Here is a 14783-nt window from a genome sequence, read left to right as displayed (position 1 = left end):
AATCTTACTTGTGCAGCAGCAATGAAATGATTGTCGGCGACACTTTGACACTTTGACAAGAGCCATCTCGCACCGATGTCATGCATTAAAAAGCTATAAAGTTCCACCAAGTTCGGTACGCTTTCTTAACAAGCCTTCAAGTTCCACCATGAACCCTACACATAGTGCTAATCAGCCGCAAAGTTCCAAAAAGTACCATGTGCCTGTTAAAAAGCTCCATAGTTCTGCAAAGTACCGTCTATCTCTTAATCAGCCACAAAGTACGACATCGGAACGATTTTTCGTTAAACAGCCCTAAATCAGCTATGAAGTACGAGCTGGCTATTTGGGTTTAGTGTAGGTCGCAATCCTACACAGAGCATTTTCCACGTTTTGAGAGCATTCTTCTTCCCTCTGTACTGTTGTATGGTTTCGCATTGAAGTTATGTACCGCTAGAACTAGAACGGCGATACGATTGTTTAAATATTAAACTTGAATACTAACCACCAGCACTGAAGCAAGTGAGATTTGAGTAATGGTCGTTGGAGTTGATACCCACGTATCCGACCACACGACCATTCATATAGATTTTTGCTGAGAAAGTTAGAAGGCTATATAGGTCATGATTAGATGAAACTTGTCGAAATACATTGCAAGAAAAGGACAGCAATATAATGATAAGTTTTGATATGCCATCTTTTGAGCAAACCAATGAAGCTATGGAGCTTTTGTTTTTTCTATGGATATTTGATTTTAAATTTTACCAACTTACGCCTAGCGTTGGGACATTTTTTCGGTCCCAAATACATTCGTATCTCGGGGGACACCTGTATTATTTAAATCCCTTCTAAACTGAGAGCTTTAGTCATTTTGACGCCTTTTAGCAATCATTTAAGGCGTTCCCAAGTGCCACAAATCCACTAAACGACCACTAAACGGCTTCTAAACGACTCAAGTTCTCTACCTAAACGGAATATAGAAAGACTTCGTTTAGCAGACGCCAAACGACTCATGCATTCTAAAAATAGCAAAAAAGCTGGTGGCGCTATCTGTTGGTGGGATACCCCAACCAGTTGAGCTTCATCGCTTGGAGGAGAGCTTTCTCATTTCCTCTGTACTGTTGTATGGTTTCGCATTGAAGTTATGCATCGCTAGAACTAGAACGGCGATACGATTGTTTAAATACTAAACTCCAACGGAAACCACCAGCACTGAAGCAAGTGAGATTTGAGCAATGGTCATTGGTGTTGATACCCACGTATTTAACCACACGACCATTTATATAGATTTTTGCTCAGAAAGTTAGAAGGCTATATAGGTCATAATAAAATGCAACTTGTCGAAACACATTGCAAGAAAAGGATAGCAATATAATGATGAGTTGTAATACGCCATCTATTGATCAAACCAATGAAGCTGTGGAGCTTTCATTTTTTTTCTATGGATATTCAATTTTCCAGTCGTTTAAGCTTAATCTGTGGCGCTTGGGTTTGTAGCACTAATTAGTAATTAATGAGTAATTAGACATTTTTAAAACAGTTTTGTGACAACCAGTCATACAATTCCTTTAACACTTAAAAAAGACAAATATCAATGTAAGATTAAATTAAATTAAACAGTTATTGAAATAAATTATCTTGTTAGTTTGGATTTGCTGATACCTACCTGTTTATTTGTTTCTTGGGTATCATCACTCACCCGCCATTTCTGCTCGTTGGGTGCTGCCAGCGAGTGACAGATAAACAAATTGTACCCTCAGCGCAGTGCGACTGTTGTACGGTTCCGTTTCTGCTCTTGCTTCCAACAGAAGAGGTGAGCTGCGCTGTGGTTCTAGATTGTAAAATTTCACTTGCAAATCGCGTCCGCAAAGCGCAGAAAGTGCGTTTTCCGTGCCCGTCGGAAAACGCACCCTCGCTCACGGCCAACGGTGGCCGCATTGTGTCGTTCGTGAAGGGTGTAAAAGTCGCTGCAAATCAAGTGTTGGTGGCTCGTGAAGAACGCACTCCTCCTCTACAACCGTGAGCGTGAGCCAGCGAAAGAAATCGATATACAACTTTCTATTGAATCGTGTCCTGCGCATGGTGGTCCTGTTGTGTAGGCTGCTGAGCGAGCTTCTATATTCGCTTCTTGCAAGGGAATAGAACTCCTGAAGCAGCAGGACCCGTACGCTCTTGGGTCAAGGGGTGTAGGGTGGGAAGGGCAAGGGTACTATGTGTGTGTGTGTGTACCCCCAGAGTGACCTGAGGTGATATCATTTCCTTCCAATTTGCAGCTCGCAACAACCATCGCACAGCACCACGAAAGTCAGTGGGAATGCGAAGTGACCACCAACAAACGGTGGGCGAGTGAAAAATACGCCAGAAAAAAAATCGGTACAAGTGAATAAGTGAAAAGAAAAAAAGCAGTACCGCCTACTACGATAGTGAGTGTGTGTGGTGGTGCTGGCAGGGCAGCAAGAATTTCTTCGCTGCTCCCGGGAGTGCCCCAGCAGCAGCAGCGGTTCGACCTAACTTCGCTCGCCACGGCCGCCCACAGTGCATGGATATTACTGGTGGCCCTTCCCCACTGATAAACGGTAATTTAGAACCGAACGCGTAGAACGTCGAGCAAATATCTCTTGTGTGTGTGTTGTTATCATCAACCAGCACCAACACCACCACCAGCACCACCACCAGCAGCAACATGAACGCATCCGACCCGTTCGTGATAACGTCCCGCGAGAGGCTCAAGTACGAGGACCAGTTCAAGTCGCTGCAGCCGGTCGACGGGGTGGTGACGGGCGGGCAGGCCAAAGGATTCTTCCTCCAGAGCCAGCTGCCCCCGCAAATACTCGGCCAGATATGGTAAGCTTGTGTGTAACAAAAAAAAAACTACACTCACCCCTCTATACGCTGTTGGCACAACACAGCCCGTCTACGAGAATGCTGCTCGCGCGACCATTCTCATGGGTTCTTCGTACTTGTGTGGTACCATTTTTTTCGCCCTTCTTCATGCGCTTCACTACTGTTCCTTCCCGTGTTTCCGGTTTCCTTTCGCTTACATAACTGCAAAAGTGCAATTGAACCCGCGGCAACCCATTCTATAGATGTGCTTTTGTTTTCGCCTCGGAAAAGGGCTCTCGGCGAGGCCTGGGCCTACTGGGATCTTGATTTGGGGCGAATAATTTCATATCCTTTTTCTTGCTTGTCTGCTTTCCGATTTCCAACTGGCTCACGTGACTCACGGCTCCTTTTTTCGTGCTCGCAATGGAGCAGGCTTCATCGGCAACTCGTCGGGCAGCACCGTGAATGGTTTTCGGAGCATTGTAGATACTGTGGCAGTGTTACATTCTATATTTGCTGATATCATATACGATTGATGGTTACTTTCGTCAATGTCATTCGCATTGATTTTATGGGGGTAGGCCGACAGTCCGTCATCAGTGTGGGGCGGCCCCATTATCAGGCGAAGAAGTGTTAATGGAATTGTTGGAATGGTGCGGTATATGTGTGTGCCACGGTACTGTAAATCGCCCTATCGCACGCGTGTCTTAATTGCATTAAATAGGCCGAATATAGAAACGCAATGTGGGCAAATAGAGCCATCCTCTCCTCCAAATAAAGACCTCCAATCACTTGTTACTCTGGCTAGCCACAGAGACACACACACACACGGTCCGTAAAAACAAGCGTAATCTCTCCCTTGGCATAATTTATGCTCCGTACGTCCTTGCCCAAGTGCAGTACCGCGAATCGAACTGTGTTGTCAACGACCGAAAACCCCCCGAAGAGCTTAGAAGAGAGCTCGGTCCAAAGCTCAATTACTTTCCACCCTGATGGGAGGAGGCTACAGGGAGCCGAGGGATATGGCGCTCAAACGAGTCGCCCAATTCGGCCTAAGCACTCGATAATGTACTTCTCTGCTTCTAGCTGGTGCCTAATTAATGAGAGGTTTGCGCTGAACTCTGGCACTGGTTGTTCAGTAGATCGTTACTCTCTGCCCCGTTACGGTTGCACGGGGGCGCTCCCCGTTCTAACTAACCGTTCGTCTGAGTATTATCAACGTGTTCCCCAAGGACGTACGGAATGTGTTGTTTACCTCTGAGTCATCGAGTCGAGTTGACACGACGTCCTTTTGCACATACTAACGAAGCACTGTTTGCTGATTATCATCTTCGGATGTGTAATATTGATCGTTTGCAAATTCATAAAAATGAAAAGCTTCGTTCCATTTGATTTGATGGCTTTTAAGAACACAAGAATAACCTTCTAATATTACAATTTATTATGATTTCCTCTGACACACAATCCCCTTCCCCCTCTTTACATTCTATTTTTAGGGCCCTTGCCGACACGGATGCGGACGGGCGGATGACGCTGGGTGAGTTCAGCATCGCCTGCAAGCTGATCAACCTGAAGCTGCGTGGATTCGAAGTGCCGAAGGCACTGCCACCAACGCTCATCGCATCGCTCACAGCCGTCGGCGGAACGCCCATCCTAACGCCCACTTCCGGCCTGAGTCCGCTCGATCCGCTCAAGTCACTGTCCGGTTCGATCGGGGTCGTCCCGCAGCCCCAGCCGCCCCTGATGGCACCGCATGCCGTTCCGCACGCGATAGTGCCCCCACTGATGAACAATCAAATGGGGGTGGCCCCGCAAACGGTTGTCCCGGGCATGGGACCGGGTGTGCCACCGCCCAAGCCGGCTCTTCCACCGCAACTGATCGCTGCGTCCGCCGCAGGCCCACCGCTCATCCCGATGGGCCAACCGTTGATTCCGGGAATGACGGCCCCGGTCCAGGCCGCTGTCATGCAACAGCCACTGATCGGGGGATTGGTTGGGAGCGCTCCAACCATTCCACCGACCGCTGCCGTAAAGCCACTGATCGATCCACTCGGAAGCGTGTCGGCGGTACCGCTAGCGGGCGGTGTAGCAGTTCCGGCACCACCGACACCGCCCCATTCCGGCGGTGGAACACCCGCCCGTTCGATGTCTATCTCGGAGCGGGCCCCATCTATCGAATCTCCGTAAGTGCGGCCACGGATATGGGAATGATGGTGAAGTTGCAGTTTACTAATGAAACGAATTCCTACTCTTTAGCGGACAAATTGAATGGGCAATCAAGGGTCCGGCCAAGCTCAAATACACCCAGCTGTTCAACACGACTGATCGCAACCGCAGCGGCTTCCTCACCGGACCGCAGGCCCGCAACATCATGGTGCAAACGAAGCTTCCACAGGCGATGCTCGCCCAAATCTGGGCCCTGGCCGACATGGATACCGACGGTCGGCTCGGCTGCGAAGAGTTCGTGCTCGCAATGTACTTGTGCGATATGGCCGCCGCTGGCGAGAAGGTTCCGACCACGCTTCCGCCCGAGCTGGTGCCGCCGTCGTTCCGCAAGGCGACATCGCGCCACGGTTCGGTGGTGGGCTCGCGGCACGGTTCCGTCTCCTCCCAGGGCGCACCGGTGCATGCCGCCGTTGAGCTTGATCCGCTATCGGGACTACCGCAGTGTAAGTGTGTTGTTCTGGCGAACAGTAGGACAAAGCGAGACAGCAGAGAAGTAAAACGATTTCATTTGTGAATCTACAGCCTCGTTCGAAGACAAGCGCAAGGAAAACTTTGACAAGGGTCAGGCCGAGCTGGAACGGCGACGAAAAGCGCTGATGGATATTCAGAAGAAAGAACAGGTGAGTGAGATGCTTTACGGGTGAACGTTTTGAACATTCTGAACATTACCTAAATCTACATCTTTTGTTGCAGGAGGAACGTGAGCGCAAAGAACGCGAAGAGCAGGAAAAGATCCGCAAAGCCAAGCTGGAGGCAGAGCTTAAGAAGCAGCAAGAGCTCGAAAAGGAACTGCAGCGCCAGCGCGAACTTGAGCAAGAGCGTGAGGAACAACGCAAGCGCGAGCTGGAGAAAAAGGAACTCGCTCGAAAGTACGCTCAGTGTTCAACGTTTATCTTTCAATTGTTAAATAATTGTTTTTTTTTTTTTTGCTTTCTGTTTTATCACATACCAGGGAAATGGAGAAGCAGCGCCAGCTGGAGTGGGAAACGCAAAAGATCGCCGAAATGCAGCAGCACCGGCAGCGGGAGCAGGAGAACGTGCTGAAGCTGAAGGCACAGAACCAATCGCTGAGCGTCGAGCTGAGCACGTTCAACGAGCGCATCAAGGAGCTGTCGCAGAAGATCTGCGACACGCGCGTCGGCGTGACGAACGTCAAGAGCACGATCGACGGTATGCGCACCACGCGCGACACGCAGATGGCCGAGATGACGCAGCTGAAGGCGAAGGTGAAGGAGCAAAACCAGCGGCTGGTGCAGCTGAGCCAGGAGAAGGCCAAGCTGGACGCGAAGAGCAAGTCGGGCGAAACGGAAAGCCAGCTGCAGTTCACCAACAAACAGGTGTGTGGATCGGATAGTGAGGTTTACTTTCTACTAGGCTAATGGTGTGGAATTTCTCCCCTCAGATTGTCATACAGCAGCTGAAGGACAAGCTAGAAAACACCAAGCAACAGATCGAAAACAAAACGACCGACATCAATCTGAACCGGGACCAGCTGGTTGAGCTGAAATCCCAACTGACCGATCTGATTGACGCATGCGAGCAGCTGTACGGTGAATACGACATGCAGAGAATTCAGGTAAGTAGTTTGCACAGTTTAATGATTTAAACTGCTCTTACATTGTGCCGATTTTTTGAATATTTACAGATCTTGGAGATGAAAAACAACCGCAAAAACGAATCGTACAGCAGTGCGTGGGATACATCCAACTCGTGGGGCGCTCCGGATACGACCACGACGCACGCAACGCTCAATAGCGAACCGGCAGCACCAGCCGCTAGCGTGACAGCTGGCTCGGGCGAGGATGTGCAAACGCCACCGGGCTACGTGAAGTACCGGGCGATCTATGAGTTTAGTGCACGAAACAGCGACGAGATTTCATTCCAGCCCGGCGACATTGTGATGGTAATTGAATGGAAATAGTCAATTTAGAAGCCTATTCAACTTTGTTCTCCCGTCATTAGGTACCGCTGGAACAGAATGCCGAGCCGGGCTGGCTGGCGGGTGAAATAAACGGTCACACTGGCTGGTTCCCGGAATCGTTCGTCGAAAAGGTGGACAGCAACCTGAACGTGGTCGAAGCGATCCCAGAAACGATAGCGTACAGTGAGCCGGAAGTTGATTACACGACCACCACTACTACCACCACCACCATCGCCGCATCCGCCGCCGCCGCCGCACCAGTCGAAGAAGAGTATCACGCACCAAACGATAATACAGAGTGAGTGTGAAAAGGAACTGCCCCGCCAGCAGTGGGAAGCGTTGTGCACTAACGCGTAACGTCGCCCGTTTTGCTGTTAACTATTTCAGGGCTACCTGTAACGGGGATGTGGAATATTATGTCGCCTGCTATGCCTACCAGTCGGCGGAGGCAGGCGATCTTGTGTTTGACGCAGGGGAAACGATCGCCGTTTCGAAGAAGGAAGGCGACTGGTGGACTGGCACCATCGGCAACCGGACTGGCATTTTTCCTTCGAACTATGTGCAGAAACACGAGGGCGTAAGTAATCCGATCGGAGAAGCCAACACAGTTCAGTGTGTTGCTCAAAGCATTTCCTTTGCAGGAGGTTATGAACGGCAATCAAGCGACATATAACGAGCAGCCGGCCATGCACCAGGAACCGGAACAGCAGCAGCAGCAGCAGCAGACGCAAGCGTACGAGCAGGAAACCAAACGAAAGCAATCGGCCACTGCCGCCGCCGCCGCCGGCAATACTCAGGACGCGGAGGATGCACGCAACCAGGCCGAAGCGGACTCGGAAGTGTCCCAGATCAATACTCAACCACCTTCCGGGGCGTCCGCGAACGAGGAAAACATTCGCTACTCCTCCATGTCGATGACGTCGGCCACGCCCAGCCTGCGGCGCAAGGGCGAGGTGGCACAGGTGATTGCACCGTACGAGGCGACCAGCTCCGAGCAGCTTTCGCTGCAGCGCGGCCAGCTAATAATGATTAGAAAAAAGACCGACTCTGGCTGGTGGGAGGGTGAATTGCAGGTGCGTATTGGTTTTGGGCGTAAATGAGGCTTAACAACAACAAAAAAAACGAGAGATTACACATCCACCGCTTCTCCTCCTCACAGGCAAAGGGCAGACGCCGCCAGATTGGTTGGTTCCCGGCGACGTACGTGAAGATACTGCAAGGTGGACGAAACAGCGGCCGCAACACGCCCGTATCGGCCAGCAAGGTTGAGCTGACGGAAACGATTCTCGGTAAGTACGACCCGACTGTACAGTAACCTCTTGCGGGGGGGGGGGGGGGGATCGGATGGGGGGAGATCGGGATGGCTCCTGGGCACAATACCACCGTCACCATTACCACCCATGACCACCACCACCACCACAACCACCTATGATTTTGTTTAGCAGTTGAGAGGCAAATTTTGAAAAAGACTTTTTTTTTCCCCATAACTCGGTAGATAAAGTCATCGCACTGTACCCGTACAAAGCACTGAACGACGACGAACTGTCCTTCGAGAAGGACGATATCATTAGCGTGCTCGGCCGGGATGAGCCGGAATGGTGGCGCGGCGAGCTGAACGGCACCACCGGTCTGTTTCCGAGCAATTACGTCGGCCCGTTCGTGTCGTCCGGTAAGAACGGCAAATCTCCCGCCGCTAGTTAACACACACATTCACACACAGTAGTGCTTTAGTACCAGTCGTGAAGTCCTCTTGGACGTGCCTGCTTTGATACGTTGTCTGTGTGAATCTTGCGTTGCGTTGTGATTCCATTTGTAACGGTGTGTATAGTAACGTTTTGTGTTGTAGCATTTTTCTCTCTTTAATTTCGTTACGTTACGCTTTGCCAAACATCATTCCCATTTATTATACTCTTTGTATATATATAGATATGACTAGTTTGAAGGAAATTTGATTCCACACAACACCAATCGATAAAATGTTAAGGTCAGTTTAGTGCCTCTAAATTTTATACTATACCAAGATATTATATTCTTTATATACCCTTTTCCCCCTATTTCGTACACTTTCAAAGATCTATTTACATTCGAATGTATCGTTTCATCGTTTCTTGCGACTGTCTGTTAAAAGCACGGTTTAATATCATACCACAGAGTGAGATAAAATACCATAGGATGTACTATTTTGTTGTCCAGCGACAATTATACTCTAGTAAAGGTTCCATTATTTATATACATTCTTCATTTATACATTTCCCAACGTGCTCTTGTCATAATGATCTCTATTCGATAGAAAGAAACGTACTTTCCTATTCGTATTTTTGTTGTACAAAAGGTTGTGTTTGTTCGCTTTTGTCTGTGCGTGTTTTTTTTTTTGTTTTTTTTTTTCTAATTTAAATTCAGCATGATAAACAGATTTCGGATTGTTCTTGCTAGTTATATTTTAGCGCAAAACGGCACTGTAGCTGCATGATGCAGTGGAACAAAAACTTCTGCTGCAATTCACTTGTACTGCTGCAAAGAAGCGTGTGTTATTTCATATCTCTTTCTAAAACTTTCCACCAATGCTGCGCGCGCGCGAAGGTAACGTATAACGGGCAGTAGGGCTTTCTGCTACCGTAACCAAAGCCCAAAATGACACGTTAAATCGGGACGGCAGTGGTTTCGCACAGTTCAGCACCACCAACGCTAGCAACCCGCATCAGGCGAACTATGGTCCCAGCAGCAGCACCAACGACGACGACAGACACGCTGTGGAACGTGCTGAGGACGATCTACACAACAACAACAACAATAAGCGATACCACAACAATAAAATCAATAACTATAACACTAATTATAATAACGCTAACTGTAACGACAACACTATCATTAACGATAACGATATTATGCATCAGTGCAACAATAATAATAATAATCAGCTAATCATGCGAGCATTTCAGCGGCAGGCGCAGTAGCACCACCACCACCCTTAGTGAAAGACAAAGCCCTCTTCCCCTCCTCCCTCTTCACTGTTATAGGTGTATAATGTTAATGTAGAATTCAGTCAGAAAAGAACGAAGGAAAGGAAGGGTTGATTTAAATTGAATAGAACGCGCGCATAGCGAAGGAGCGAACCACGCATAGTAGTATTCTATTTACACAGACACAGAAACACACACATATACAATCATCGAACACAAACACATACATACATAAAACTTTCCCTCGGCTCTCTTTTATCTGTTTCATCCTGTCTCTCTCTCTTTCACTTCCTGTCTAGAGAGGGATTAGATTGCAAAAAAATGCAAAAAATGGCTATGCAAACTCCGTTGAGGGATGTTGTAGTAGCAGTAGCAGACCGCAGCAAGAATGAAGTATTATTCGATTCTGTTAATTATAGTAAGATAAGTTACAACTGTTGAAGTGTTTAGCAAACCCAGAGGGCTTGGGCTTGGCTCGATGGTTCGCTTTCTCAAACCAATCATAGCCGCGTTTTAGTCGTGTTTTCTTCACTCTCATTTAAGCCATTCAGCTCTGTTTAGTGAATCAGAGAGCGTTCAGTGCGCGCAACTATTCTAAAAGGGGGATTTGGCGGGCGTTTGTGGCACCTGAGTTATGCCGCCCTAGAGTGGTGGGAAGTGGCTAGTGTGTTTAGTGTCATACAAAACCAGGGTCGAGACATTGACGACGATTTGTAGATATTAACGAGCGTAGATATTTAGCTGTTGTCCCTCTCTCTCTCTCTATCTCTCTCGCTCTTACGCGCACCGTATCTTTAAAGCAATGTGACTCCGGTGAACTTACAATCACAGCAGCCGTGTGTAACGTGTTAAAGCGTTTAGTGAATCTATAAAAACCTACTGCAATTGTGTTTGTTCCGTTAGTGGCTGTAGACGGGGCAAACACGCGAAAAACTGATAAACATTCCTAGAAGTGAATTTAGTGATCTGTAGCACCGCCCACCTGTACGTGGCTCTTCTTCTACGCATAAACGGTAGGAACGGTCTTATCTTGTTGGCTTGTTGCATTTAACACAAACAGAAACAGAGTGCTAGAGGGTGGGGAGGGAAACAAAGCAACCACAGCAGCTTTGCTTCGTTTTGCGCTCATTTTGCGCATTGCATCTTTGAGCAAATCAGTCAGTATCTGTTGCAATGCGCATACAAATAATGTTGTTATTGTAGGGTAATTGTTTTTATGTACGTTTAAGGTTGATTTTTAAATGGAGCAGCTCTACTCAGTTCTTTTAGGTAAAAACAAATGGGAAGAAATCGTTTTGCAACTATGTATTATGCTTGTGTTGCTGGAAGCAAACAGAAAAGCTAGGATTAGCAAACAAACCTCCTTTCCCATTGGTAGTACGATGTGTGTGTGATGTATGTAATTTTGTGTAAAAATTATTTTAAAAAAATATAGACACACACACACAGCACGTTAAGGATGCTCCGCGCAAAGCCACAAAGACGATTGTCGTATTGTCAGTGGGCCTGATTGCGTGCGTTCGTCAATTGTTTACCGTTTTTTGTTCGCTAAAAAAAGAAACGTTATCCTCTCAGCGTGTCCAACGATAAATACTAGAGAAAAAAACCCGATTATTGTAAGTGTATATTATTAATTAAATCGTATTTATGCCCTCGTTATTTATTGCGAACGTTTGATTCGTGTTCGTCCAAAAACTGGATAATCAATTACAAAAAAAAACGCAAAAGCAAGCAACTTTACTCTCTCTATCTCTCTCGTTAAGCTCGTTAAAAACAACCCAATACACACAGGAAAAAAACACACAAAGCAAGAAACAAAACTCGTTATCCAAATTTGCTAGTATGATGCTACTGAAGCAAACCTATATATATGAATATATATACCTACACATATGCAAATATATACATATATTTAGACCTTACACGAAAACCTCTAGAAATCCCCCGCCCTTCCCGATCATCTCTCTAGTATGTATATCCCTAAAGCAAAAAAGCGATGGTTCGCGGGATTCAAACAGTACCAGGGGGAACGATAATAAATGGGGTTCTTGCTTCAAACCGAAGTGTGTTATCTATTTATGCTGTATTGCAAAAACAAACAGAGGGCGTTACATGAATTTAGTAGTGCGGGTAGTGTTCGCGCGGAACCACGGTTGCTGAACGCGCGTGTATTCTATCCATCTCACTGCTCTCTAACCTCCCATATCCTAGTATCGATTCGGCAATGCAAAGTTCAAGCTGATAGAGTGTTTAGGTTGTAGCTTCTGTTGTTCCCCAATTGCCAGGCCGGCCGCCTTCCTTGTACGATCGTACCGTACCGTATTTGCTGTACCATACAGCATAATAATCACGAGCAAGCACACACACACACACACATAGACAGACACATACATTCACTCATAAGATATGCGTAAAACTCATGTGGGAGAGAAAAGAAAATGCATACATAAGTGTTAAGTATCAGCAAACTAGTGCAGTGGAAACCGCAACGAGTGTTGCAAAAGTTCCAACATTTCCCAAATAATTGTACAACACTTTGTGTGAGTTCCTTTTTCTGCAGCATATTCTCACTGGCTAAAAATCTGCAAAAACGTTCCGCGATCCCAACTGTGTGTTGTGTGTAAATGTAAACGGACAATTGGGGATAAACCCCCCAAAAGCTATAAGTTAAACACGGAAGACACACACACTACAGCAAGGCAAAATCTAATAAAGTTGAGAATAAACATGAGAATAGTAGTTCCAAATGAAATAGAGAAACAAAGAAAGCAAACAAAAATACAAATCGAAAGAAATAATTTGTCAATTTGATTGTTCAACTCTTTTGTTGCTCTTTGATGGTTGTACGATTTTAATTTTAGATTATTTCAAACAAAGGTTTTTGTTCTTTTATTTATGCTCTACTATATTTGCTTTATTGCGCCACATAAAACGAGGGTTCTAGAATGATTCCTTAGATGACATTATAAGCCAGCACTTGCAGCAAGATAACAAATCTGCTACAAACTGTTCCACCCCTCTGTAGCGGAGTGGATGTTGTATAAACCCCCCTTTTACGTACACAGCAACAGCAAAAAAAGGAAAACAAAGCTGCTAGCGTAAGCACGAAAGATGCAACACGAAAGACTAAAACAAAACGTACAGCAAAAACCCACAGCTTCTGAACTATATACCACTGCAAATGGACAATTATTAAGCTCAACCACAACAATATTACAAAAAAAAAAACAAACAAACAAAATAAATGTAGAAACTATAATGAAGACACATAAACGAATGAACACAAACTTATGAACAAACAAACAAAAAACACAAGCAAGTATGCTAACAGAAGAGGACAAAATGGTCACTCAGCATCATCATGTTTCATTCTGTTTTAATCATTTTCAAAAACCATTACGTGTAACAATCTGTGTGAATGTGTATGTTGTTCAAATTCATAAAAAAGAAATGGGGAGGGCAGAAAACACGGAAACAACCTATTTATTTATTTACCCCGTTGTTTACCGTGTTTACGTGGAAGAAACAAAAAAAACGCACGCAAAGAAACACACTGATACAATGGAACCGTAAACAAAACAAAAGCAAACAAAAAACAAACAACAAAATAATGGAAGAATATGAAAATATGTACTTTGGAAAAATTCACACGAGACAAATAAAACTGCATTATCCATAACAATAAACCGTTGTCGCGTAAGGGGAAGGGTTAAATAATAGAACCGAAGACATAAACTAGTAATGCTAACAACCGAAATATCGTGGGGAATGTATGGGGAGGGCTGATCGTTAATTTCTTATCATCATCAACATCATCAAACAACACAGACATAGAGAATAAATATTAAAATGCGAACACATTAACTGTTGCGTTACGTTTAAGATTCTATGGACTGAATTAGTGTTGGCCGTTCCGGTCCGAACCTAGTAAAAAAGTTCCGTTCTTTATGTAGGCCGTTCCGTTCCGATCTTTTATACAAAATCGTTCCGTTCCGTTCATTCCGTTCTTTCCGTTCATTCCGTTCCGTTCCGTTCATTCCGTTCATTCCGTTCCGTTCCGTTCATTTCGTTCTTTCCGTTCATTCAGTTCTTTCCGTTCATTCCGTTCCGTTCAATTCGTTCTTTCCATTCACTCCGTTCCGGTCTTTGCCGGTTCAATATTGTCAGCAAGGGTGCTATCGTTCGTGCGTTCCGTTCTTTAAAAAAACCGGCTTTGTCCGGCTGTTGCTTGCTGCATGCAAGATAACTGTTCACTCTTTCTCGCACACAGTATGTGTTGTCTGTGCACTCTCCCATGCTCACAGGAATATCCATCGCACTTCGTCGCGTATCGTTTATAAAAATCGTGATAAGCGAGACCAAAAATGTTATTTGGTGTTATGGTGCAATTTGTAACATCTATTATACTTTTTGTTATAACTTAGCTTATCCTAACCAGACAAATAATTATTATAAAATTTAAATCTGTACTCATATGGCAGAACGGATTGGAAGAGATGTATTATAATATGCGATTATGAACAACGAAAAATAAAATGTATTTATTTTTTATGCCACGATATCCGATTGATCTTGGCACTCGGCATGATTCCAATATTTAGCCATTCGATTCGAAGCATTCTGTTCCATTCGACAACCGTTTGAGTGCCGTGATGTTGTAAACGATTTATGTGAAAAAAAAACTATTTTTTCTAAGTAGTAAGTGAAATTCAAATAATTAGTCAATCTCGTGATACAATCGTCAACTCCTACCACTCAATAACATCGGCATGGGTAAAAGCCTCGAATAGACCGTGCCCCCATACGCAGGAATAATTATCCTGCTATGGGCATTTAAGTTACTGATAGCCAAGCCTATTAGTGGTACAGAAAGG

At 45.6% G+C, this 14783-nt stretch overlaps 1 protein-coding gene across 8 annotated transcripts; it reads left to right on the top strand.

Moving 5' to 3' along the window:
- The first annotated feature begins 1728 nt into the window (after positions 1–1728).
- On the top strand, positions 1729–13204 carry LOC121597763 (intersectin-1). Of its 8 annotated transcripts, none has more exons than XM_041923862.1 (15): positions 1799–2143; positions 2253–2823; positions 4299–4985; positions 5059–5471; positions 5551–5648; positions 5722–5897; positions 5981–6365; positions 6431–6604; positions 6674–6931; positions 6991–7247; positions 7337–7526; positions 7591–8022; positions 8109–8238; positions 8445–8618; positions 9530–13204. In XM_041923862.1, exons 2-15 carry the CDS (start codon positions 2663–2665, stop codon positions 9538–9540), a joined length of 3546 nt encoding a protein of 1181 aa, XP_041779796.1. In that variant the 5' UTR covers positions 1799–2143; positions 2253–2662; the 3' UTR covers positions 9541–13204. The 8 variants fall into 8 exon arrangements, with proteins under 8 accessions (XP_041779792.1, XP_041779796.1, XP_041779797.1 ...); XM_041923863.1 differs by lacking the exon at positions 9530–13204 and adding an exon at positions 9383–9523; XM_041923861.1 differs by lacking the exon at positions 9530–13204 and having other exon boundaries at positions 2253–2555; positions 2626–2823; positions 8445–9003.
- The last annotated feature ends 1579 nt before the right edge of the window (positions 13205–14783 follow it).

The sequence above is a fragment of the Anopheles merus genome, chromosome 3R, assembly GCF_017562075.2.
Source record: "Anopheles merus strain MAF chromosome 3R, AmerM5.1, whole genome shotgun sequence".
Lineage (NCBI taxonomy): Eukaryota > Metazoa > Arthropoda > Insecta > Diptera > Culicidae > Anopheles > Anopheles merus.
This window is presented reverse-complemented; position numbering and strand designations above follow the sequence as displayed.

What these genes read in the sequence shown, in the direction of transcription:
- LOC121597763 (XM_041923858.1), top strand. Translation starts at nt 2,663, where the DNA reads ATGAACGCATCCGACCCGTTCGTGATAACGTCCCGCGAGAGGCTCAAG. An exon ending in AAAAAGGAACTCGCTCGAAA is followed by an intron (nt 5,898 to 5,980) that starts GTACGCTCAGTG and finishes ATCACATACCAG; the next exon opens with GGAAATGGAGAAGCAGCGCC. An exon ending in ATGTGCAGAAACACGAGGGC is followed by an intron (nt 7,527 to 7,590) that starts GTAAGTAATCCG and finishes TTTCCTTTGCAG; the next exon opens with GAGGTTATGAACGGCAATCA.